Here is a 23,747-nt window from a genome sequence, read left to right as displayed (position 1 = left end):
CACGGGCCCTGCTGGTAGGAATGTAAAATACTGCTGCTGCTATGGAAAAAGTGTGTAAGGCTTCATCAAAATATTGAAAACAGAATTAACATTTAGGTGCCAGTCTCTCCTTAGGTGCCTGTCTGCTCCCTGAGTAAGAACACACCTCTGCCGAGGACTTCCCTGGTGACTTCCACTGCAGGGGGCGTGGGTTTGATCCCTGGCTGGGGAACCAAGATCCCACGTGCCTTTCAACCCTCTTCCGTTCCGTCGCTCAGTCGTGTCCGACTCTTTGCGACCCCGTGGACTTAACAACACCTCTTTCTTACTCTCTGACAGCCTGGGGCAAGAACTCCAGGGCTTTTCTGTCTGAAAAGAAAGGAAGGGAAGGGCCGGAGCTGATCTCCAGGGATACTCATGGGTCTGTCCAGCTGGTGCGGGGCTGCACCCTCTGCACCGGCCCTCCCAGCTCTCTGGGAACAGTATGGTGCCTTCCTGTTGATGCCAGTATTCCTGCCTGCAGCGTGTTTGTGCTCATCTCCTGACAGGTGTAGACTGAGCTGGTATCTGGTCGTCAGGTGAACTAGCTGGCGGGTGGTGGGACTCCGATGAGGTGTACATAAAAGCGTGGAGGTCGGACTCATCTTCAAACAGAGTTTGACTTTCTTGATTATTTCTAGGGGCCAGATGTTGTCTTTCTCCATTTCCGCAGCTGTGACCTCACTGACCGTGGCCTTAGGCCCCCCTGAGCCTGGTTGAGCTGGTGCCAAGGGCAAAGGCTAATTGGGTCAAGCGTGTGATGAAGGTTGCCTGTCCCCAGGTGTTTCCTGGACTGACCATTATGATGTCTGTGTGCGTGCATGCTCACTCTGTCGTGTCTGACTCTTTGCGACCCCATGGACTGTAGCCCGCCAGGCTCCTCTGTTCATGGGATTTTCCTGGCAGGAATATTGGAGTGGGTTGCCATTTCCTTCTCCAGGGATTATGATGTATAACTCACCCCTTTTTCCTTCTGTTTGAAACAAAAAGACCTGATAATCATAAACCACAGAATCAAGAATGGCTTTTCCAGCTTCCTAGAAGGAAAGGGATCTGCCACTCGAGGGATCCGAGCTCTTGGCCAAAGATGCACAGCCTTATTTTCTACACCCAGAGGCAGTCAGACACCCACAAAGCATGTGGACTGAGGGAAGGACAGACTGCAGAGAACAGCAGCCCGGACAGACAGCTGCAGAGCTCCCCGAGCTGGAATGCAGTGGTCCGACTTCCTTGACGAGAGAGTAACTTTGCACACCCGCCTCTGTGGGGCGAGCGCCTGTCATTCTTGGCAGAGGGAAGCAGTTCATACCTCCGTGCTTGGCATTTATTTCAGGGCTTTTAAGATTGACATTAAAGAGTGGCCGTGTGGCTTCTGATGTTCTACTGTTGACAGCGTGTGAACGGCTCCGTCTGATCTCCTCCCTTCCTGGTGCCTCAGGGAGGACAGAGGTGGAAATCCCTGCCCCCCATTATGGACACAGACTCACCCAGCGGGCACGTGCCTGCAGGGGGCCCTGATGCAGTGGTGGCAGCATACAGGAAGACTAGTTCATGTGAGATGGTTTTTTTTTGACCTCAGGTGGAGCTGTGCCCGTGTGGGCGGTCCTGGGAGGGTCTGTAGCGGAGAGAAACCCCAGACCTGGCTTTATCGACCGCGGTTTTGGACCTGACGTTGCCCAGAGGACCGTGATCCTCTGCACCACATGGCTGTGTGTGTCTGGATGAGATGAGTGATGCGAGTGGCAGTGCTGTGGGCAGACAGTGATGCCGCTGAGAGGCAGGACGGCCATGGTCATGATGGGATGGGAGCTTCCCCCCATGGAGAAGAGGGAGGTGCTGCTTTGCAGGGACTCTCACCTCCCCGCGCCCCACAATTCCTTTTTCCTTTTCCTTCCTACTGCTTCCTCCCTGTAAGCCTTTCTTCTCCTTCTTTTTTTTAAGAAATTAAAAAAGATTATTTTTTGCGGCACTGAGTCTTCACTGATGCACAACCTTTTCTCTAGTTACGGCGAGTGGAGGGAGGCCACTCTCTGGTTGCACCGTTTGGGCTTCTCATTGCTGGGGCTCCTCTTGCTGCAGAGTGCAGACTCTAGTTGTGGTGCATGGGCTTAGTTGCTCCAAGGCATGTGGGAATCTTCCCAGACCAGGGATTGAACCCATGTCTTTGCTTTGGCAGGTGTCGCCTTAGCTATTGAGCCATCAGGGGCATCCCTTATAAGCCTGTCATCTCTTTCAGTTAAGTTCAGTTCAGTCGCTCAGTCGTGTCTGACTCTCTGCAACCCCATGAATCTCTTTGTTGTTCCTTAAAAGGTGTCCCTTTTCCTTCCCCCCTCTGCCTACACTTCATCCAAACAGAAGGAAATCAGCAAGGAATTTTGCTGAAAGAAGCCGGCAGGGCTGGGAGCCAGGCGGGCGTCTGACCTCAGAGGGCTCCCTCAGCCATGGGGATGTAGGTGGCCTTGGGGTGTCGCTGAATCCAGTCTCCTCACCCTGAGTGTGGCTACCACTCGGTTCTATTTTCTGGAAGACTCTAAGCTCTCTGACCAGGACTGGCTGCTCCTTTGCTTATTGGTTACCCAGGGCCATGAATCAAGTGTTATTCATTGATTCCTGGAGAATATTGGAGCTGGTGTGTGTCTCTTGTGAGGAGATCTTTGATCAAGTCATTGTCACCCAAGATCCCTTGTAAGTCCCTGGTGCATGGGCCTCCTGAAGGAGTCAGAAGGAAGGGAGGAGGAAGGGCCTTCTCAAAGCCAAGCTGCTGGAGACTTGTGAGAGCTCGTGGGTGGCCCGAGAGTGCATTTCTAACAAGCTCAGGGTGGTGCGGGGCCGGGGGAGGGGGTTGCCTATGTGACCGCATTGCAGTGGGGACCACACCCTCTACCTCTGCAAGGCTCAAGGGCAGAGGCTGGCAGATGACAGCCCACCAGCCATCTGTTTTGTTGTTGGCTGCGCTGGGCTGTGGAGCGTGAGCTCTAGAGCACTCAGATTCTCTGGTTGGGACGTGCTGGCTTAGTTGCCCCGCAGCATGTGAGGTCTTAGTTCCCGGACCAAAGATTGAACCTGAGTCCCTTGCATTTGAATGGTGGGTTCTCTTCATCTTTTTAATTGGAGGACAGTCGCTTTTCAATGTTGTATTTGTTTCTGCTGTGCAACAAGGTGAGTTAGCTTTACCTATCCGTCTGTCCCCTCCCTCGTGAGCCCCCTTCCCAGCACCCCTACCCCGCCCCTCCAGGTCATCACAGAGCACCGAGCCCCGCTCCCCGTGGTATACGGCTGCTTCCCCCCAGCCAGCTGTTTTACAGCTGGTGGTGTATAGGTTTCAGTGCTGCTGTCTCCATTCGTCCCACCCTGTCCCTCCCCGGCTGTGTCCACAAGTCTGTTCTCTGTGTCTGCGCCTGTTCCTGTGAAGGTGGATTTCTAACCACTGGTCCTCCAGGGAAGTCCCTGCTGCCTGCTTTTGTAGGTTTCGTGGAACACGGTTACTGCCGTCCTGCTGCGTGTGTCTGTGGCCCCTTTCATGCCACAGGGGCAGAATTGAGTCGTCGTGATGGAGATCATGTGGCCCAGAAAGCCCCAAATGTTTGCTCTGTAGCCTTTCCCAGATAAAAGTGTGCCAGCACCTCCTGTAGGATGTCCTTGACCCCTCAGCCCCGTGGTTCTAACTACAAGAACAGACCCCACTTTCTTCCACTGGCTAAATAGTCTTGGACCCTTAACTGCCAAGATGCCAACTCTGCTAAGCGTCCTCCGGAGGAGAAAAATACGAGACTAGTGATGACTGCTGTTTACCTAGATCTTTGGAGATCACAAAACACCTTCTGAACTTGCACCAACCTTGACAGTGCTATTCCCATCTTATGGAGGCACAGTCTGAGGCTTAGAGGGGCAGAAAGTTAGTGATGAGCCTAGGTCTTTGGTTCTCTCTACCCGCCCCTCTGCTTCTTGGGTACAGCCCATGTTGGATGCACTTGGTTTATCAGTTATCTGTTATGTGTGTGCTAAGTCCCTTCTGTCATGTCCAGCTCTGAAACTGTGTGGACTGTAGCCTGCCAGGCTCCTCTGTCCATGGGATTCTTCAGGCAAGAATACTGGAGTGGGTAGCCATTCTCTCCTCCAGGGGACCTTCCCGACCTAGGGATCGAACCCACGTCTCTTGCGTCTCCAGCTTTGGCAGGCAGGTTCTTTACCGCTAGCGTCCCCTGGGAAGCTCTTACTGTGTAACAGATTACCCCCAAGCGTCACAGCTTGAAACAGCAGTAGACTCGCAGCGTCTGTGGAGCAGGAATTAGGCGTCCGCTTAGCTGGGCAGTTGTGGATCAGGTGTTTACCTGGGGGTCGGTCTGGTATCTTCATGGGGTGCAGTCAGTTAAGGCTTGACTGAGCCTGGAAATCCACTGTCAAGGCAGTCGCTCACCTGGCTGGCACGTTGGTGCAGGCTGCCGTGGAGACCTTGTTCCTCTCTCTCTGGTTCTCCATTCAAGACCGCTTGAGTGTGCTCACAACATGATCCTTTTCATGACTTAGTCTCCCAAATCACACAGCATCATTTCTGCCACGCACTGTTCGTCAGAATCAAATTTGAGGGACGCTTGTATCCAAGAAGTGCATCAAAGAATTTGTAGATTTGTGTTTTTTTAACTCCAGAAGTATTTTATATTGCTGCTGCTGCTGCTTAATCACTTCAGTCATGTGACCCTGTGGACTGTAGCCTGCTGGGCTCCTCCATCCATGGGATTGTCCAGGCAAGAGTACTGGAGTGGGTGGCCATGCCCTCCTCCAGGGGGTCTTCCTGACCCAGGGATTGAGCCTGGGTCTCCTGCATTGCTGACAGATTCTTTACCACTGAGTCACCAAGGAAACCTATTTTGTTTTGGGGTATAGCCAGTTAACAATGTTGTGATGGTTTCAGGTGAACAGTGAAGGACTCAGCCATACCATATACATGTATCCGTTCTCCCCCAAACCCCGCTCCCATTCAGGCAGGCAGCCTCCCATTAAACACAGATATATTTTCAAACCAGCCCAGTGTGCAGATTCCCATTGCATTGCCTGCTGGCACTATTGGGCTTCTGTGGATTCCCTCCATGATGAAAACTTTTAAATATTTGTTTGTTTATTTGACTGGGTCGAGTCGTGTGGCAGGTGGGGTCTTCATTGTATCATCCGGGACCTTTTGTTTCAGAGCGTGGACTCTCTAGTGGTTGCACACAAGCTCAGTAGTTGCTCTGCAGCATGTGGGATCTTAGTTCCCTGACTGGGACTCGAACCCGTGTCCCCTGCATTGCACAGTGGATTCTTAACCACTCGACCAACAGAGAAGGCCCCCTCAGTGATTTAATTGGCCGTACATGTCAGACTAAAGTTCTAAGTAAGAGCAAGCTGAAGTCACAAACTGCTAGCATCACCTAGGCTCAAGCCTCATTCTGCTCTGCAGCACCTAATGGTCTCCTGTAGTGGTGTCTGAGGAGGGGTCAAGGAGGGTCAGGGGGAGACACCCACTTTCTTGGTGTGTGTGAAAGTGGGAGGATGACCAAGAAGAAAGTGGTTCGAAGCGCACCCCGCCGCCAGGTCATTCAGATCTGCATCTCCTAGGTCCTGGCCGGCTACTCCCGTTTGAAAACAGTTTTTGTAACTTGAGCTTCCCCGCCTCCCAGATCAGAAAGCAGAGGCCCAAAGAGTCAAAGTTTCTTGTTGACGAAAGCAGCAGGTATTAAGCCCACTTCAGTAAAACTTTGTGGGGGTGCACAGATTAAATTTGCCCTTCCAGGTCTTTGTGTTGATTGATCCTTGGCACAGCTGCTGGCTACATTTCTTGTCAGATCTCTTTCCAGGTTACATCTGGGTCTAAGAGTAAGTCGTAGACCAAGTTTATTCTTCTGTGTCTTGCCACCTCAGTGGAATGTGCTTCAAGTGGAAGAACTCCTCTAGATGGTAAACTCTGATTTCTTCCCACTGAACAGGGACCGGAGCTCCTGAATCTTGCATAAGCAGGGTTTGGTCACCCTCTAGTGGATAAATGGAAAAGGTGGCCATGCTTGCTGAATAGAAATGCTGCTGATAATTGCTTTATAATATTGTAAAGCAGTTATTCTCCAATTAAAAGAAATCAAAAAAAGAAAGAAATAGATTCTTAAATTTTAGATAGATACATTTGCCATATGGTTGGAAAATTTCTGGAAATCTAATTTTAACTACCTGCCATGTAACCAGTATGTGATGAAACATAATTATTGATGATCACTAATAGAAACTTGGGCTTCCTTGGTGGCTCAGCTGTTAAAGAATCTGCCTTCAGTGGAGGAGACCCAGTTTCGATCCCTGGGTCAGGAAGATCCCCTGGAGAAGGGAATTGCAACCCACTCCAGTATTCTGGCCTGGAGAATTCCATGGACAGAGGAGCCTGGCAGTCTACAGTCTATGGGATCACAAAGAGTCAGACACGACTGACACAATAGAAGAGAAGCACTGCTGATCTGTGACGTGTGGGTGGCTCTAAACAAAGCTCCACTGGTGTTGGAAGCCATCGTCTTGAGGAGTCCATCATCTTTGATGGTGCAGAGAAGAGGTACAGGCTTATTTTTCCGTCATCTCCTGTGGCCCAGTATATTAATCATCTGATTTATTTGCAACAGTGCAGGATACAAAACAACAATATGTGCACGTGTGTATCTTTCCTGATGCAGAGAGTAAGTATGATGGTCCACAGCAGTGGTCCCCACCCTTTTTGGCACCAGGGGTCATTTGGGGGCTGATTCAACCACATTACATTTATTACACGCTTTATTTCTATTATTATTATATCAGCTTCTCCTCAGATCATCAGATATCCGATGTCAGAGGTTGGGGACTATTGGTTAAGAAGATTGGCTAAATTTTTTCTCTAAAGGGCCAGATGGTAGATACTTTAGGCTTTGCAGCCAAAGACCATAGACCCTGCCATCACAGCGTGAAAACAGCCTTCAGTTCAGTTCAGTTCAGTTCAGTCGCTCAGTCGTGTCCGACTCTCCGCGACCCCATGAATCACAGCACGCCAGGCCTCCATGTCCATCACCAACTCCCGGAGTTCACTCAAACTCATGTCCACAGAGTCGGTGATGCCATCCAGGCATCTCATTCTCTGTCGTCCGCTTCTCCTCCCGCCCCCAACCTTTCCCAGCATCAGACTCTTTTCCAGTGAGTCAACTCGTCTCATGAGGTGGCCAAAGATGGTGCTTAAACGAATGAGCATTGGCTACATTTGTAGACTGTATGTAACAGGCAGTGGGCTGAGGGTAGCCATGGACCATGGTTATCAACCTCTGTGCAGAAGAAGGAACTGGACTGTGTTCATCTCTCACACGAGGTAGTCAAGCCCTCAGGGGCAGGCACTCGTACCCTGCTCACCTTTGGACACTTGAGCGCCCAGCACTGCATCTGGCTTGCAGCAGGGATGCTCTGGTGTCAACCTCTGTTGGGTCTCCGTTGTGGCCTGTGGGCTTCCTCTAGTTGCGGTGCACAGGCCTCTCATTGTGGAGCAGGGGCTCTAGCTCACGCAGACTGAGTAGTGCTCTGAGGGCTTAGTTGCTGCTTGTGTGGATCTTAGTTCCTGGACCAGGGATCGAACCTGTGTCCCCTGCGTTGGAAGGTGGATTCTTAAGCACTGGACCACCAGGGAAGTCCTTGCCTACTCAGTCTTCATCTGCTTCTGACCATCCAGATGTGGTTGGGACCTTGTGCTTAATGGTCTTGTATCAGCCTCGTTTCCTTGTGTAGAAGTTGTCACAGTTCATAGTCAGATATCCATTGATGGACCTTCTCCAGAGGCAGAAATGTCTGCTTCACTCATCATGACACCACCAGGGCACGCTCAGTGAGCTTTTTGATTGATTGTTGTCACATATGTGTGGTATTAAACACAGCAAGAGGAGACCACTCAGCATGGTCATATTGTTTGGTTCTCTCCTTGCAGGACACGTCAGAGTAAATCTTCAGGAGCTGATTTCTAGTGCTACTTTATTGCAAGGAATTAATATGGTAACTGATTTCAAGCCCAGTGAGGTATTTCAGAGGTGTGCTGAGCTCACCTGCTGGATCAGCGCAGCTCTGAGGGGCAAAGGCAGCTGGAAACAGCTGGTACATTGCTCCCAGGGTAGCCTAGTTCGTCATCAGAAGTCACCTATCTATTTTGAAGACGGAAAGACAGATGGTAATCATGCTGGTTCCAGGCTAAAGCCAAAGAAATCAGCCAGCGGGTAGTGCCTCGAAAAAGCCCTGACTCCTAAGAGATGCTCAGTAGACATTTGAATAAACGAGACCCTTTGAACTCCTCTCTGCACAGAACAGCTGTCACAAGGCTCAGAGGCTTCACAGGCAGGAGAGTCCTCAAGGACAAACTCAGTGTCATTTTTCAAAACATAAGGCATCTGTTTCCTTGGTTCGCAGGACCATAGGGTATGGAAGCTGTGTATGGGCGCGTGCATGCAGAGGGCCAGCCGGGCTCAGTGACAGCCTCAAGAGGTCTCCAGGTGGAAGGCTTTCAATTAAAAAAATTTTTCTTCATAGAGAAACATGGATATCTGATACCATTTGGGGGTGGGAGTGGGGATGGGGCAAGGAATCTTATTCCTCAAGGTAGTAATTGAAGAATTCAGTTCACTGCATTGTCTCTATTGCTTTTCTTTTAAAAAATTTATTTGGCTGTGCTGAGTCTTAGTTGCACCATGTGGGATCTTTAGTTGTGGCAGGTGGGATCTAAGTCCCTGACCAGAATTCAAACCCAGGCCCCCTGCATTGGGAGCTCAGAGTCTTAGCCACTGGACCACCAGGGAAGTCCCATCCCTATTGCTTTCTTCCTCCTTGTTATCATTTGTTCAGGTCAGTATCCAATATTTATTATCATCTCTATGTACATATTAGAGTCGCGTGTTAGAGTGAACTCGTAACTACAAACAACTCCTGTAGTTTCTTTCGGTTTTCACTGAAGTCAGTAACATGCATAATATTTAAAAATTTGCTCACTTGTCTTTGTAGCTAATTGCTCTCACATTTGTCCAATAGCTTTTCAGTAAAGTCGCCCACAAGCCAGTCCCATCAGATAATCAGTTCTCATTTTTCACTTGGACAAATTTCTCGAGGGGATCTCCCTTCACCTTGAAACTCCTTCTAACCTGTCTGTTGGGCTGAATGTCTTGTTCCCTGGATCCTTTTTCTTCCTCTTTCTTGGCTTCCTCCCTCTCTTGGGGTGGAGCAAATTCCCCAATAGTCTTACCAGGTGAAAAAGTAGGGAAAGTAACATTCAGCAAGGTGCTAACATCCGTCTCCATGCCCGTCTTTTGAGTCACTTGGCTCCAGTCTGACCTGGTTACCGTCTGCGCCTGGGGTGCCTGTCATGTCTAGATTGCCCCTCCTCTGGGGGCTTACCAGAGTTCTGTTGGCTTACTTGTTTGTTCCTCTTTTAGAGTTTATGCCCTCATTTTGTTTGGTCCTATCTTTCAGTAGATTTCTGAGAAAGAATGTGTGGAAGGTGGATTTTTTTAGACATTGTGTATCTGAAAAAAAAAACAAAAACCACACCAAAAATGTGTCTGCCTCTTGCTCTTCATTGGTAATTTTCCTGGGTCATTTCTGAGTTAGAAATCACTTTCCCATCTGAAACCATTTGTCATTATTTGCTAACATCCTGTCTGCCTTTGGAAAAGGTGAAAAGCCATTCTGGTTCCTGATCCTTGGTGGGTCTTTGGTCGATTGAAGCATCTTCTCTTTGCACCTGAGGTTCTAAGATTTCATGCTGAACCTCAGCTGAGTCTGTTTTCATCCATTGTGCTGGGTACTCGGGGGAGCCCCTTCTAGGTGGACATTCATCCAAGCTTCAAAAAAATATGTTACTTTTGTCTGCTTTCCTATTCACCTCATTCTGATGAAAGTTTTAAAAGGGTTTAGGAAAGGAACAAAATTAGATTCATGTGTTCATTTTGACATCATTCCCCCCAAACCTAAAATATACACCAAAGCTATAGGAATTGGCAGTGGCATAGCAGTGCCAGGTGGAGGCAATTTGGCTTCCCTGGTGGCTCAGCGGTAAAGAACCTGCCTGCCAATGCAGGAGACACAGGCTATGCAGGTTCAATCCCTGGGTCGAGAAGATCCCCTGGAGGAGGAAATGGCAACCTGCTTCAGTATTCTTGGCAGGAAAATCCCATGGACGGAGGAGCCTGGTGGGCTAAGGTCCTTGGGGTCACAAAGAGTTGCACACAACTGAGTGACTGAGCACAGCACATAGCAGTCAGTACAGATGAGTGGAATCGAATAAAGATTTCAGACACTGACCCAGTGTATGAGACATCACCAGTATGTGATAACAGATCACCTGGCCATCTGCGAGAAAGAAGTAAAATTTGACCTTCTTCACCCCATTTGTCGAACTCAGTTCTAGTTTGTTTAAAGATTAAGCAAACACACAAAGCTCTCAGAAAATGTCAGAGAATGTTTTTATAATATTGGTGCTGAGGAAACCCTTCCTAAGCACACAGGAATAAAAGAAGGCTCAAAGAGTAACTTATTAATTGTGTAAAAATTTTAAACTCCCATGTGACTGAAGACTGAAGTTTAAAAAAAAAACTGGATGGGAAAAGATCGCTGCTTGTGTTGCTGGTTACCATTCCTGTTATGTAAAGATTTCTACAGATCAGTAAGGACATGATTTTGTAAAAATATCAGTAAATCATAACTGGAAGTGGCTAATAAGCCTTTGAAAAGATGCTCTTCCATCCTCACGACTGATCAGGGAAATGCAAACTAAAATAAGAAGGATACTGTGCATCAGTGGTTCTTAGTGTGCAGTCCATTTGGGAATTTGCTAGAGACACAGATTCTCAGGTCCCTTCCTAGATCTACTACTGATCACAGACTCTGGCACGGAGCCTCTTCACCTGAGGGTTAATGAGCCTTTCAGGTGATTCTCTGAGGTTTGAGAACTGGTGCTGTGAAAACACGCTGGTCAGTGTCGTGGATGAAACTCGCATTGCTGAATGAGAGAAACCACACGTGGGAGTGTGGACGATAAGATTCCATGTCTTTGAAGTTCCAGACCAGGGGTGACAGAAACCAGGGGGATTGCTCCCCTCGGAGGAAGGAAGAAGTCAACTGGGAGTGAGGATGGAGCCCCCAGGTGCCCTGTTTCTTGAGACAGATGCTGGTGACACACGTTAGTCCAGTTTGTGAAAATCCATGGAGCTATTCGCTTAGGGTTTCTGAACTTTTCTCTGTGCTGTACTTCAGCCAAGCAGTGAAAGGCAAAACATGAGATCTCTCTCTCTCTCTTTTTTAAGATCAGGTTTTTAATCATTTAAGACCTGGGCATTTAATGAGGTTGGAAAGGAAGAGCAGGCATGCTCTGATGGGAAGATGCGTTAGCACAAGATTTTTGATGGCTAATTTGGCAGTACCTCTGAAGCTTAAAATAGCCTAGAAATTGCATTTCTAAGACTATTATCTGGGAATTTGGGTTTGCAGGGGTATACATTCTATAAGAATGTTCCCTGGACATGTTTTGTAGAAGCATAAAGGTGACAACTTAAATTTTTCTCCATAGGGAGCAGGTGCCATGAATTATGGAAAACTGGGCAGCTGTTAGAATTGACGTAGATCTGGAAGGAGGGCCTCCTTGGTACGGCTGACCGAAAGACAGAAGTTATAGGTACCGAGTGGTCCATATTTTCAAAGGAAAAAGGGTTTGCAGGTGGTAATGATAGTGATAAATGCAAGCGAAAGAAGTTAAGAAGGATAGACATAAAATTTTATGTTGGTTTCTCTTGAGGATTTACAGCTGGTAGCTGGGAGTTATAACTTCTTTGTATGCTTTATATATGCTTTGTCTACTGCCATGTTTATTTCTGCCTGCATTTGTCACTTTCAAAAGTTATTTTTAGGTCTCACATTTACCATTCCAAAAAAAGTGTTAGCCTAAAATAACGCTTGTCAGTGAAAAACAAACAGTATTTTTGAAGTCTAAGCAAATAAAGATGTAGGGTTTGTCTTAAATACACACACATACACATATCAGGAGATGAGCATTTTTGTAGAGTGGTTTTCATCAGCGTTGGTTATAGTGAGAGGCAAAAGTTGCTTCCGGGTGTGTTTCAGTTGCCCAGGAAATTCACTTGAGTAGGAATTTTCTTGAAGACGATTTTCAAGAAAACTGTCTTTTCTTGACAGTTCTTTTCCTGTGTTTGCTGATGAGATCTTGGGTCCAAGATTCTTACTCTTTGACAGACAGCTCAGTTAGAGATATCATCCTTGTCTGTAAAAGATGACCACTGCTAGCACGTTAGAGCATCTCTGGACAGTGGACTCCACTTGCTTTTAATAATGAAAAGCATTTTCACATTCAGAGTCAAGAGCTCTTAGGTAAGCCCATGTAGCTGGATATGAGCTTATCCTGGCAACGCTCAAACCCTTGCACGCTCCTGGAGACATACCAACCCCATTAGCAGTGGCTCCTCCCATGGTTATTTCCTGGGTGAATCCTCAACAAAGGACCCTTCCCACCCCTTCAGGTTGAATCAAGAAGCCCTCGATGTTATTTCAGATCCTGCCATGCCAGATGACATGTGTTACCTGTCCTGTTGATAAAATGGAATGTCACATCTGTGTGTGTAGATTACCTGTCAGTTATGATGAATTCTGGACCATAACCCCAGGGGGTGGATCTTGACACTTTCTGGAATTTTACCCTGTTTGATACTTCTTCGCTTTCAATAAATTCCTTTGCCACAGGTGTGAGCCCCAAAGTATATAAATGCTTCTTTGGATTCATATACGACATCAGGCAGATAAAAAAGAACCTCAAATTTCAGCTCCAAGGAGGGAAAGTAGCAGTATTCAGAGTCTACTCTCTGCTCCCCAGTGCAGACATCCAAACTTCGACAGGGAGGTGGGCTTGTCTCCATGAGCACTTTCAGAGGTCCCCTGGAAACCTGTCTTAGTGATGCTCACTAAATGATGCTCACAGGAAGTCTTCCTTCCTAAAGCAGGGCTGAACTCTTCCCCTGGGCCATCCACTTCTAATCCCGTCCTGAGGTCCCAGGCTCGCTCCAGTGGGATAGGTTGTAACCTGAGCCCAGATCAGCCCTGTTAACCTGTTTCTGTATTTCATCTTTTCAGCTGAGGAGGTGACACCCCAATCCACTGGGGAGTCTTTCCAGAGACCCACTTTATTGTAACCTAGTCCATCAAATACGTGAGGTCCTGACTCCTTCTGAAATGTGCCTTGAATCATTCACTTCCCAGTACTCACCAGCGTCTTAGTCTGAAGCACATCGTCCTCTTCTTCCACTTGGATTATTACAGCAGTCTCTGAATTTGTCTCTCCCCCCGCCACCCAGCCACCTACATGCCTGTTCTTGCCATGCAGCCAAAGTGATCTTAACAAAAACTTAACCTGTTCATATCATTGTCTTGCTCAAAACCCTCCCTTAGCTCGTAGGATAAAGTCCAAAGTCCTTAGGTGTCCTGGCCCACAGAATCTGACCCTCGCCAAGTCTTCTAACATCTTGTGCCCATGTCCTAACATCCTCCACTTTTCTACAGGTTCTAGAAGGCCCTTCCGCTGCAGCTCTCTGCTCACATTATACCCTCTGCCTGGGACAGCATCCACTAGCTGTCTTCCTAGTTCTTAGTGGGTCTTCAGGCTCTTCCTCAGCATGGCCCCCTCTGATACTTGCCGTTCCTGCCCACAAGCTCACGGCCCCCTGTTAGAGACGCTGGTCACACCCTTTATTTCCTTCACAGCGCGTTCACAATTCTGGCTGTTCGTGTATCTCCCCTCACAAGACTCTTGCTCATGCACTCACGTGGTGCGTGAGCAGGTCTGCTCGGTTTCTGCCTGGCTCTGTCCTCGGGGCCCGTGAGCAGCAAGCCTGGCCTGTGGTAGGAGCTCAGGTGTCAAGGCCGAATGACCAGAGTGATCAGAGTCCGTTTTGTGAGCTGAGACGGGAAGGAAGCTGCTTGCTCTGAGCCATACAGCAGCCAGCGCCCACCCCAGACACCTGATGCTGTCTCCTGGGGAGAGGGTTTAGGGGCCAGCTTCCCTGTGACTCAGGAGTGAGTCCTGGCGGACCCCGGAAGGTGCTGAGCGGGAGACGGACACTTCGTGTGGCCTCCCTCCTTGGGAACCAGGAACCCCCACAGCGTGGGCCAGCAGCATTTGTCCACTCAGTGCTGACCTGGCAGAGCTTCGGGCTCGTCCTGCCCTGCCGCGGCGGCGAAGTCGGGTGACTGTTGCTGGAATAAACCCACAGCTTGTTTCTTGTTCCCTTGACGGGTGTCGGGAACAGATTCCAGCCACAGATGTGTGTTGTTTTGTCCCTCTTTATCAGTGCTAACATTTGTTGATTAATTAATTCATTCATTCATTTATGCATGCCTGCCTGCCGCACCATGAGACTTGTGGGATCTTAGTTCCCTGACCAAGGATTGAGCCCAGGCCCTCACAGTGAGAGTGTCGAGTCCTAACCACTAGACTGCCAGGGAATTCCAGGGCTGGCATTTAAAAATCAAGATCATCAGCATGTACAAACTTGAGTTTCTGTGTACTCCTGGGGGTAGGCAGGGAGAAAGATCGAGAAAGCCAGCCCACAACAATTGGCTGGAGCTGGGCAGAGACAAGGCCTGGGCTTCCAGTTGGCCCTGGTCTCTGCCCAGCCTGCTCTGCTCATTCATTTTACCTTTCTGGTATTTGCGGGAATGTGAGTTTGCCCCCAGTCACATCTGTTACATGTGTTATATGTATGCATGAAACTTGTAGTTGACACTTTGTCTAATTGGTTTTTTCTCTGTCTCCACTTCCTCCTCCTCCTCTATTTTCTCTTCCATCTTCCTTTTCCTTCCCACTGCCTCTCGTGCTTGACAGGTTCTGGGACTGCTGGTGTGGACGCTCATCGCTGGAACGGAGTACTTCCGGGTCCCTGCCTTTGGCTGGGTCATGTTCGTAGCTGTGTTTTACTGGGTCCTCACTGTCTTCTTCCTCATCATCTACCTAACAATGACCTACACCAGGATCCCCCAGGTGCCCTGGACCACGGTGGTAAGCAAACCATGAGTGTTCTTCCTGTCCATCGCCCCTTAGGTGGCATGGAGTTTAGTCCTCCAGTCAATTTGCGATTGTCTCTATGCCAGTAAAGCAGAGGGCAAAGCCAGGGAGAACCCAGCACTGGTGTTTTACACCTGAGTGTGGAGCATCATGTTGGAAGGTCCAGGAATTCCTTTCAGGCAAAGTAGCAAAGCAGTCCTCGGAAGACTGAACCAAGAGAAGCTCTGTTCTCTGTGTAACCTCTTGTTTTATTAATTCTCAATAAGCAGTGACACCTGGATACAGGTGTCATAGCCACAGTAGATCTTTCATGCTTCCAACCCCTTCTGATGTCGCAGCTTTAACTCTTTGGGCAGCAGAGTTCTTTGGTATTGAGATGCAAAGAGTTAGAATGAAAAATGAAAGGCACTGTTAGAACAACCAGGTGTGCTCATATTTGGGAGCAGGAGTGGCCAAAAGTGACTGGATTGTGGTCCTGACTGCACGCGGGATGCAGGATAACAAAGGGAAACAGAATCCGGAGATGCGGGCCGTGGATGGTAAGAAAACAGACAGACTACAGAACCTGAGTCTGCTTGGACGCCAGAACAATACCCCAGACCTTCGGTGACAGAAATTCCTTGCAGTTCTAGACGCTAGACGTCTAGGATCAGGTGTCAGCAGAGTTGGTTTCTGGTGAGAGCTGTCTTCCTGGCTTGCAGATGCCTGCCAGTCTTGCTGTGTCTTCACATGGCAGAGAGAGAAGAGAGGACGTGAACTCCCTTTCACTTCTTAGAAGTGTGCTAACCCTCTCAGGTGGACCTCACCCTCATGACCTCCTCTGACCCCAGATTCCTCAAAGGCCTCTTAACCGAATACTATTGCATTGAGGGTTAGGGCTTCAGCATATGAATTTTGGGGAAAAACATTCAGTCCATAATATTCTGCCCACCCAAATCTCACATGCAAAGTGCATTCATTCCATCTCAACGTCCCTCAAACTCATTCCAGCATCAACTAAAATCTAGGTCCAACGTCTCTTTAAGGGACTTCCCTGGTGCTCCAGTGGTTAAGACTTCACACTTCCAGTGCAGGGGACATGAGCTTGATCCCTGATCAGGGAATTAAGATCCCTCATGCTGTACGTAAAAATAAATAAAACAAAAAATAGATAAATCAGACAGGTGCTAATCCTGCTTAAAAAACAACCCCCCCCAACCAAAGTCTCCTTTAAATACTATCTGTGTCAAATATGGGTGAGACTTGAGGGACAGTTCACCCTGAGGCAAAATTCCTCTCCAGCTATGAACCTGTGAAACCAGGCAAGTTGAGTGCTTCCAGAATACAGTGGTGGGACAGACACTCCAGTTTCGAAAGGGAGAAATAGGAGAGAAGGAAGGGGTGATGGTCTCCAGCAAGCCCGGAAAGTTACGAGGCAAATTCCACCTGATCTTAAGGCTCCATAGTAATCCTTTTTGGTTCAGTGTGCTATCTTCTGGATCCATCTGGAGGGCACTGTCACCCCAGTGCCTCTGCAGGGTGGCCTCCCCCTGGACACTGGGTGGGGACATGTTGGGTCACAGAAACCAGAGAGGTAGCCCCAGCCTTTGAAACTGAGGAGGAACCAGCCTGCCCAGGGGGCCCATGACAGGAGTGCCAGCCCCGATGATCTCTGAACCGCCTTTCTTTTTGTGAAAGATAAAGCTGTGTCACAGTCATATAGTTCTGTGGTTCTGCCCTGCAGAATCCAGGAAGTTTAGCACCCCTCCTTCATTCTGGCCTCTCTCCGTCCCCTTCTGTTCAAACTGGCAGTGTTTCTACTGGCATAATCCCTTACTTATTCATGGCTTCTACTGAGATTATTATTCAACTGCTAAGTCGTGTCTAACTTTTTGTGACCCGATGGGCTGCAGCACACCAGGCTTCCCTGTCCATCACCATCTCCCGGAGTTTGCTCAAAGTCATGTCCACTGAGTCAGCGATGCCATCCAACCATCTCATCCTCTGTCGTCCCCTTCTCCTCCTGCCTTCAGTCTTTCCCAGTATCAGGGTCTTTCCCAGTGAGTCCGTTCTTTTCATCAGGTGGCCAAAGTTTTTTGGAGCTTCAGCTTCAGCATCAGCCCTTCCAATGAACATTCAGGGTTGATTTCTTTTAAGATTGACTGGTTGGATCTCCTTGCAGTCCAAGAGACTCTTAAGAGTCTTTTCCAGCACCACAGTTCAAAAGCATCACTTCTTCGGCACTCAGTCTTCTTTATGGTCCAACTCGCACATCCATATATGACTACTAGAAAAACGATAGCCTTGACTAGACGGACCTTTGTTGGCAAAGTAATGTTTCTACTTTTTAACACACTGTCTAGGTTGGTCATAGTTTTTCTTATTACAGCCACACTTTAATTCTAGTTCCAAAATCTGTACCCAACTCCCTGCCCCAAATTCTGTATTCATCAGGGTTCTCTAGAGAAATAGAAGTAATAGAATGTTTATCTATATAAAAAGATTTGCTCCAAGAATTGGCTCATGGGCTTATGGAGCCTAAGACATCCCGAGACCTGCAGACAGCAAGCTGGAGGCTCAGGAGAGCTAATAGGCCTGAGAACCAGGAGAGCTGATGGTATAAGTTCTAATCCGAAAGCTAGCAGGCTTGAGACCCAAGAAGACCTGAAGTTTCAGTTGAAGTCCAAAAGCTCAAGGCAGTCTGGCAGGAGTTCCCTCTTACTCACAGGAAGGCCAGCCTTTGTTTGTAGGCAGGCTGTTACTGACTAGGTAAGGCCCACCCATACTGGGAAGGGCAGTCTGCTTTACCTGGTCGGTCCACTGATTCAAACATCGATCTTATCTAAAAACACCTTGATACACATCCCGAATAGTGTACCAGCGTAAGTTAACACGTCAGATTAACCATCCCAGCACTCTGTGATACATACTAAAGTGGGGGGATGTACCAAGTGGGATGCCCACATTTGTATTTGGGGAAGCAGATTGACCGACTCCTACCTGTTTACCCAAAAACAGAAGTGAGGATTCCCCATAAAGACCTTCAGGAACCGGGCGCGGTTTCTGAGAGTTAAGTCCATAGTGGTTCCACACATGTCTGGGGCAATGGAGGCAGCCCTGTTGGAACTGGCACCCTGCTTCCCAGGCAGGCACAGGAGAGACTGCCTCCTTTGGTTGAGGGAGTAACGGAAGGCTGGCACCCCGAAGTTGTGGCACAGGGGATCCAGGTGAGGGGCAATCACAGTGAGTTGGGGAAATGTAAGGAAAGCTGTTTTGGAGGAAGAGGAGTCTTGAACCAGGTCTTGAGGAAAATGCTTGAGTGCTGGGAAGATGAGCCGGAAAAGGTAACGTGGAGCCAGTGGTCCAGATGTGGGAATGGGCAGGACCCTAACTTCCACCTCTGCCCAAGTCTCAGTCCCGAGCCGACGCTCTGCACCAGAGGCTGGCAGACTTTCTGTGTCACAGTCATTCGGCTCCACTTACCGTGGGAGAGCCACCTTAAGACACTTAGTGAATGAACAAGCATGACTGCTCTCCAGCAAAACTTTTTACATAAAGACTGGCAGGTAGGAGACTTCCCTGGAGGTCCAGTGGTTAAGACTCAGTGCTCCCTGTCCCAACCAGGGAAGCTAAGATCCCCACATGTTGTAAGCGGTGCAGGCAAAAAAGTAAAAAACAACAAACAAAAAAACTGGTAGAATTTCTCTGGCCTTTTCACACATGGGTGAGCAGCCCTGACGGAGGTGATGGTCTTTCTTGAAGCGACAAAGGGATTAAACACTTCTGAAGGGACTCCAAGTCTCGTTCTGCTGACTGCTAGTCAGGATTCTTTATCTTGCTGACCTTCAGCCTAGAGCATCTATTAAGTCTCTTTCTCTCCTCCAAGCCTAAGATTCCTTCATTGATCTATTACATTAAAAATTTAAAACATTGCCTGTAATGTTACTTTTTTTTTTTTACTTGTTTAACGATGCTTCCTTCTGAAACTCCCTGGTTTTAAAATGCTCTGATTTGCATTTTCAGAATTTGTCATCATGAGGCATGTCCCCATTCTACCGTAAGAAAGCTGAGGTTTGAAGCCTCCTGACCTTGCGCAGGTTCACGCACAGCTGGGCCCATGTCTCTCAACTTCCACCCAGCAGTTTTTTTCTGCCATCATCCCGCACTGGGTGTTTCTCTGCCCGAGAAGTAATTAGAACCCTGGCCAGCAGCCAGGAGACCCCTTCACATCAGGAGCTGCACGCTCACACATGTGAGGAGACCAGAAGGTCAGACAAGTGAGTGTGAACTCAGAGAGCATGGAATCCTTTCCACCCAGACCCATGGACTTAAACAATCGCAGAATATTCTTCAACTAGAAATAAGCTGTGTTGCCAGAATCTCTAGGTCTTCTGTTGTCGGCTTTTCCCCCGCTCCCTGGAGAATCAAAAAATCCGGGTTTCTGTTTCAACACCCCCATTTTGGAGATTTTTGCAGCCAAATTTTGGAAATTTCATGTACTGCCAGTAGATGCTAATAAAGATCAGGTGTGTCTGGCCTCTAGTTGGGATATTTTATTTGCTGCTCTCATTGAGGAACCCTTTTGCAAACCCTCATGCCTCTGTGAGTGGAGGAAGTAGCATGCACCAGGGACCCCCTAGGTGCCAAGGAGCCACCTTCTCATTAGCCTTGTCCCCTGCCGCCTTCCGGTGTCCACATGCGCTCCTTGGCAAGTGCAATTCTAGCTGCTTCTGGGGTCTGGGGGTGCCCAGACCTTCCCAGGCCCCCTGAACACTCTGCACCTCTGCTTCCCAGGGTCTGTGGTTTAACGGCAGTGCCTTCGCCTTGTACCTCTCAGCTGCTATTGTGGACGCATCTTCCGTCTCCCCGGAGAGAGACAGTCACAACTTCAACAGCTGGGCGGCTTCGTCGGTGAGTGAGCCTGTCATCCCGGGGGTCTCCTCCTCCCCGAGGCCGGCTGCGGATCAGAGGGAAAAGGACAAAGTTACCTGCAGGACTTCCCAGGTGGCTCAGCAGTAAAGAAAGCGCCTGCCAGTGCAGGACACACAGGAGATACGGGTTTGATCCCTGGGTTGGGAAGATCTCCTGGAGATGGAAATGGCAACCCATTGCAGTATTATAGCCTGGAGAATCCCATGGACAGAGGAGCCTTGTGGGCTGCAGTCCATGGAGTCACAAAGAGTCGGACATGACTGTGTGACTGAGGACAGCACAGTACGGAAAAGCATCACCTGCCAGGGGGACTCCTTGGCAATGAGCTTCTGCTTTGAGTATCATGGGGCCTCCTGATGGCCTGGAGCATGAAGAGGCTGAAATAGTGCACTGGAGTGAAAGCCAGACTCTGGAATAAAATAAGTATTTGTGGGAGAAAAAACATCAGAGGAGTTCTAAGAATAATTCTGCTGCCTGCAGCATCAGTTGTGGGGAGAGACAGAAGATGAGCATTCTAGGATTCTGTTTAAGCAGAAATTGTTGTTTACGCCCTAACGATGCCTGGAGGGATAAACCCTAGCGGAGGTTCCTTCCAGGGACTGTGATGGACCATGAAGGGTGTGGGATGAGAGGCTTCTGCTTTTTAATTCATGTACTTCTGTATTGTTGTCATTTTTGAATCGTGTGTATTTTTCAAATTTAAAAAACTAATTTTAAAAGTTTCTCTGAGATTGGCTTTAAAATATTTAATCAGCATCAGAAGTGTTAGGGGGAGTGGGCAGTTAGACAGGAAGGCCAACAGGATGATGTTAAAGCTGATGGGTGATCCATGGGTGTTTATTGTACCAGTGCTTTAAACTTATATTTCAAAATCTCTGCATGCATGCATACCAAGCTGCTTCATTCATGTCTGACTCTTTGTGACCCCATGGACTGTAGCCCACCAGGCTCCTCTGTCCATGGGATTTTCCAGGTAAGGATGGAGTGGGTGCTTTACCCTATTTGAAAGTAAACAGCATGAGTCCACATGAGATTAAAAATCACGGTCTGTTGTAATTAACACACACAGCAAGAATCAGCTGGGCAGTTGTAAACTATTATCTATAGGATGGATAAACAACCAGGTCCTACTGTACAGCACAGGGAACTATATTCAATATCCTGAGACAAACCATAATGGAAAATAATATGAGAAAGAATATATATCTATATATCCGTTCCGTTCCGTTCCGTCGCTCAGTCGTGTCCGACTCTTTGCCACCCCGTGGACTGTAGCCTACCAGACTTCTCTGTCCATGGGATTCTCCAGGCAAGAATACTGGAGTGGGTTACCGTTTCCTTCTCCAGATAGAGAGATATATATAGGCTTCCCAGGTGGCGCTAGTGGTAAAGAACCCTCCTGCCATGGCAGGAGGTGTAAGAGACATGGTTTCTATCTCTGGGTTGGGAAGATCCCCTGGAGGAAGGCAGGGGATTGGAGTAAAACTACAGGCTTCCCAGATAGTTCCAAGAAAGAAAAACAGCCCAAATCCATTCCAGAAGGAAGGTAATTGAACCAATAAAGCAATTTTAGATGAGAAAACTTGGAGTCAAGGCATGATGTAAGTGCATTATTCGTTGGAAGTGAAGTGATAATTTTTGCTAATTAGGATGAATCCTAAACCCTCTTTCTATTGTGTTTTGTTTTCTCCAGTTCTTCGCCTTCCTGGTCACCATCTGCTACGCTGGAAACACATATTTCAGTTTTATAGCTTGGAGATCCAGGACCATACAGTGATTCACCATTTTGAAAATTAAAAGGGGATTAAAAAAAAAGGAAGACTCACTGTAAAACAAACAAACAAAAAAACAAACCTGTAGGTATAATGTATATTTCCAGAGATTTGTATTTAACTAATGTTTTTATATACTTAGTTAAATTTGCTCACACTGGTTTGTTACAATTAAACTGGATACTTATTTGCTGTAGCTTCTAATGAACTCTTAACAATCTTGTTGCTGTCTTCATAGCCCTTATTTTCTTAGGCAGTGTAGAAAGAGATGAACTGCTGATAAACTGAACTTTTAAAAATGCTAGATTCTTTTTTGATTAAATTTTGCAGAATCCAGGGTAACATGGTGTCTCATTCAAGAAAGGAGACCTTTTGCTGAAGCCTGAGGCTGGGGGTTGCAGGGAGTTCTTCACCCTCACAGGGCTGCCCAGGGTTGATACTGCCGGGAGACACTGTCCACAGGCCAGTGTGTCAGAGCGATCCATCTCCCCAAGCCCGGGGGTCATTGGCACCCATGATTCTCACACGCTGACTGGTTGGCACCAAACGCATCTAATGAGCCACTAACCTTGGAGCTTAGTCATGAGCTCCCCTTAAGTGATGCTCTGAGCACAGTGGCTGATGCGCTGGCGGTTGGTCTTTCTAACACTGATTAAAATAAACTCGTAACCATTAAAAGAATAAATACTTGCGTGTACCTTAAAACCATCCTGCTGACCCCAGAGACAGAGGTGCCTGTCATATTGAGCAGAACATGTGTGACCCAAAGGTCCCAAATCTCTAGGCTCCAGCCTGAATAGTTTGCAACAATGTTATCAGCTCTTAGGAGACAGTAGGAAGATGCCCGTTTGGGAGGCAGATGTGCACTCAGAGGAAGTGTTCTCGGGCAGGATGGCTCTTGCTGGCACAGCAGCGTATCTTTGGTGATTTTTCAAACTGAGCCTCTTCTGAAAAACAGAAAGCACAGAAGCGTTAGTGTAGTTGGTGAGCAAGGAGCGGGTTCAGCCGAACCTCTGGACGTGGCCCCGTGCCCCCCGCCGTTCTGTTCGAGTGGCGGTGCCGTTTCTTTCTGTTGTGCGTTGTTTGTGTGGTTTTCCTATTCCTCTAATCCCTCACCCAAGCTCTGTTTCCCCCTGTATAAGGAGAGTTGGGATTTCTCCAGTGTCTAATGATAGCCACCCCAGACCTTTGAAAGGAACAGTGAAGAATGTTCTTGGCTTGGGGGTCCAAAGTGGTTGCAGGGAGGGGACAGCAGGAGGGAGTGGGGTGTGGGGCCCTGGAGGTGCATCTGAGTCCCACCTGATGCTTCGGCTCCTGCCGCTCACACCGGCAGGTGCCCCGGGCTGCCCGCGATCTTCCGGGAGTTTTGTTCCCAGGCATCACCTGGACAGCCTGCGACTTGCTGGTTTTGCAGCAAAAGCGGAAATAACTAGTCAGGGTTTTTGTGCACCGCCTCTCTGCCCATCTTTCCCTCTCACACTCGCAGAAGCCTATTCACCTCCCACGTACCTTCCCTGTATCGATTTTTCTTAAATTTAAATACAGTGGGTTTACCGTATTGTGTTTTAAATGCACAGCAAGTGATACGCTTTAATATATATATAAGCATATATATATTTTTTACAATATTGCACATTACCGGGTGGATTTTTAAGTACTTTGTATTGCAGTTAGTTCAGTTCAGTTCAGTCGCTCAGTCGTGTCTGACTCTTTGCCACCCCATGAATCGCAGCACGCCAGGCCTCCCTGTCCATCACCAACTCCCGGAATCCACCCAAACCCATGTCCATCGAGTCAGTGATGCCATCCAGCCGTCTCATCCTTTGCCGTTCCCTTTTCCTCCTGCCCCCAATTCCCCCCAGCATCAGAGTCTTTTCCAGTGAGTCAACTCTTCACATGAGGTGGCCAGAGTTTTGAAGTTAAGCCTCCATGAAAGGCAGAAAAACTGTAACTTAAGAGGTCTGTTTCTGGAAACA

At 48.2% G+C, this 23,747-nt stretch overlaps 1 protein-coding gene across 1 annotated transcript in view; it reads left to right on the top strand.

Annotated features, from left to right (window-relative positions):
* The window catches only part of CMTM8 (CKLF like MARVEL transmembrane domain containing 8), a 97,931-nt gene extending 75,859 nt beyond the window's left edge, over window positions 1–22,072 (top strand). The window contains exons 2-4 of the mRNA XM_055414748.2: window positions 14,909–15,082; window positions 19,862–19,978; window positions 21,693–22,072. Of these exons, the coding sequence (XP_055270723.1) occupies window positions 14,909–15,082; window positions 19,862–19,978; window positions 21,693–21,776 (375 nt within the window). The 3' untranslated portion in view covers window positions 21,777–22,072. The remainder of the gene's footprint in view (window positions 1–14,908; window positions 15,083–19,861; window positions 19,979–21,692) is intronic.
* Window positions 22,073–23,747: the final 1,675 nt, after the last annotated feature.

The sequence above is a fragment of the Moschus berezovskii genome, chromosome 24 (assembly GCF_049115385.1).
Source record: "Moschus berezovskii isolate FMDL1 chromosome 24, NW_MosBer_1.0, whole genome shotgun sequence".
Taxonomy (NCBI): domain Eukaryota; kingdom Metazoa; phylum Chordata; class Mammalia; order Artiodactyla; family Moschidae; genus Moschus; species Moschus berezovskii.
The sequence above is the reverse complement of the archived record's forward strand: the minus strand, read 5'-3'. Positions and strand labels throughout refer to the sequence as shown.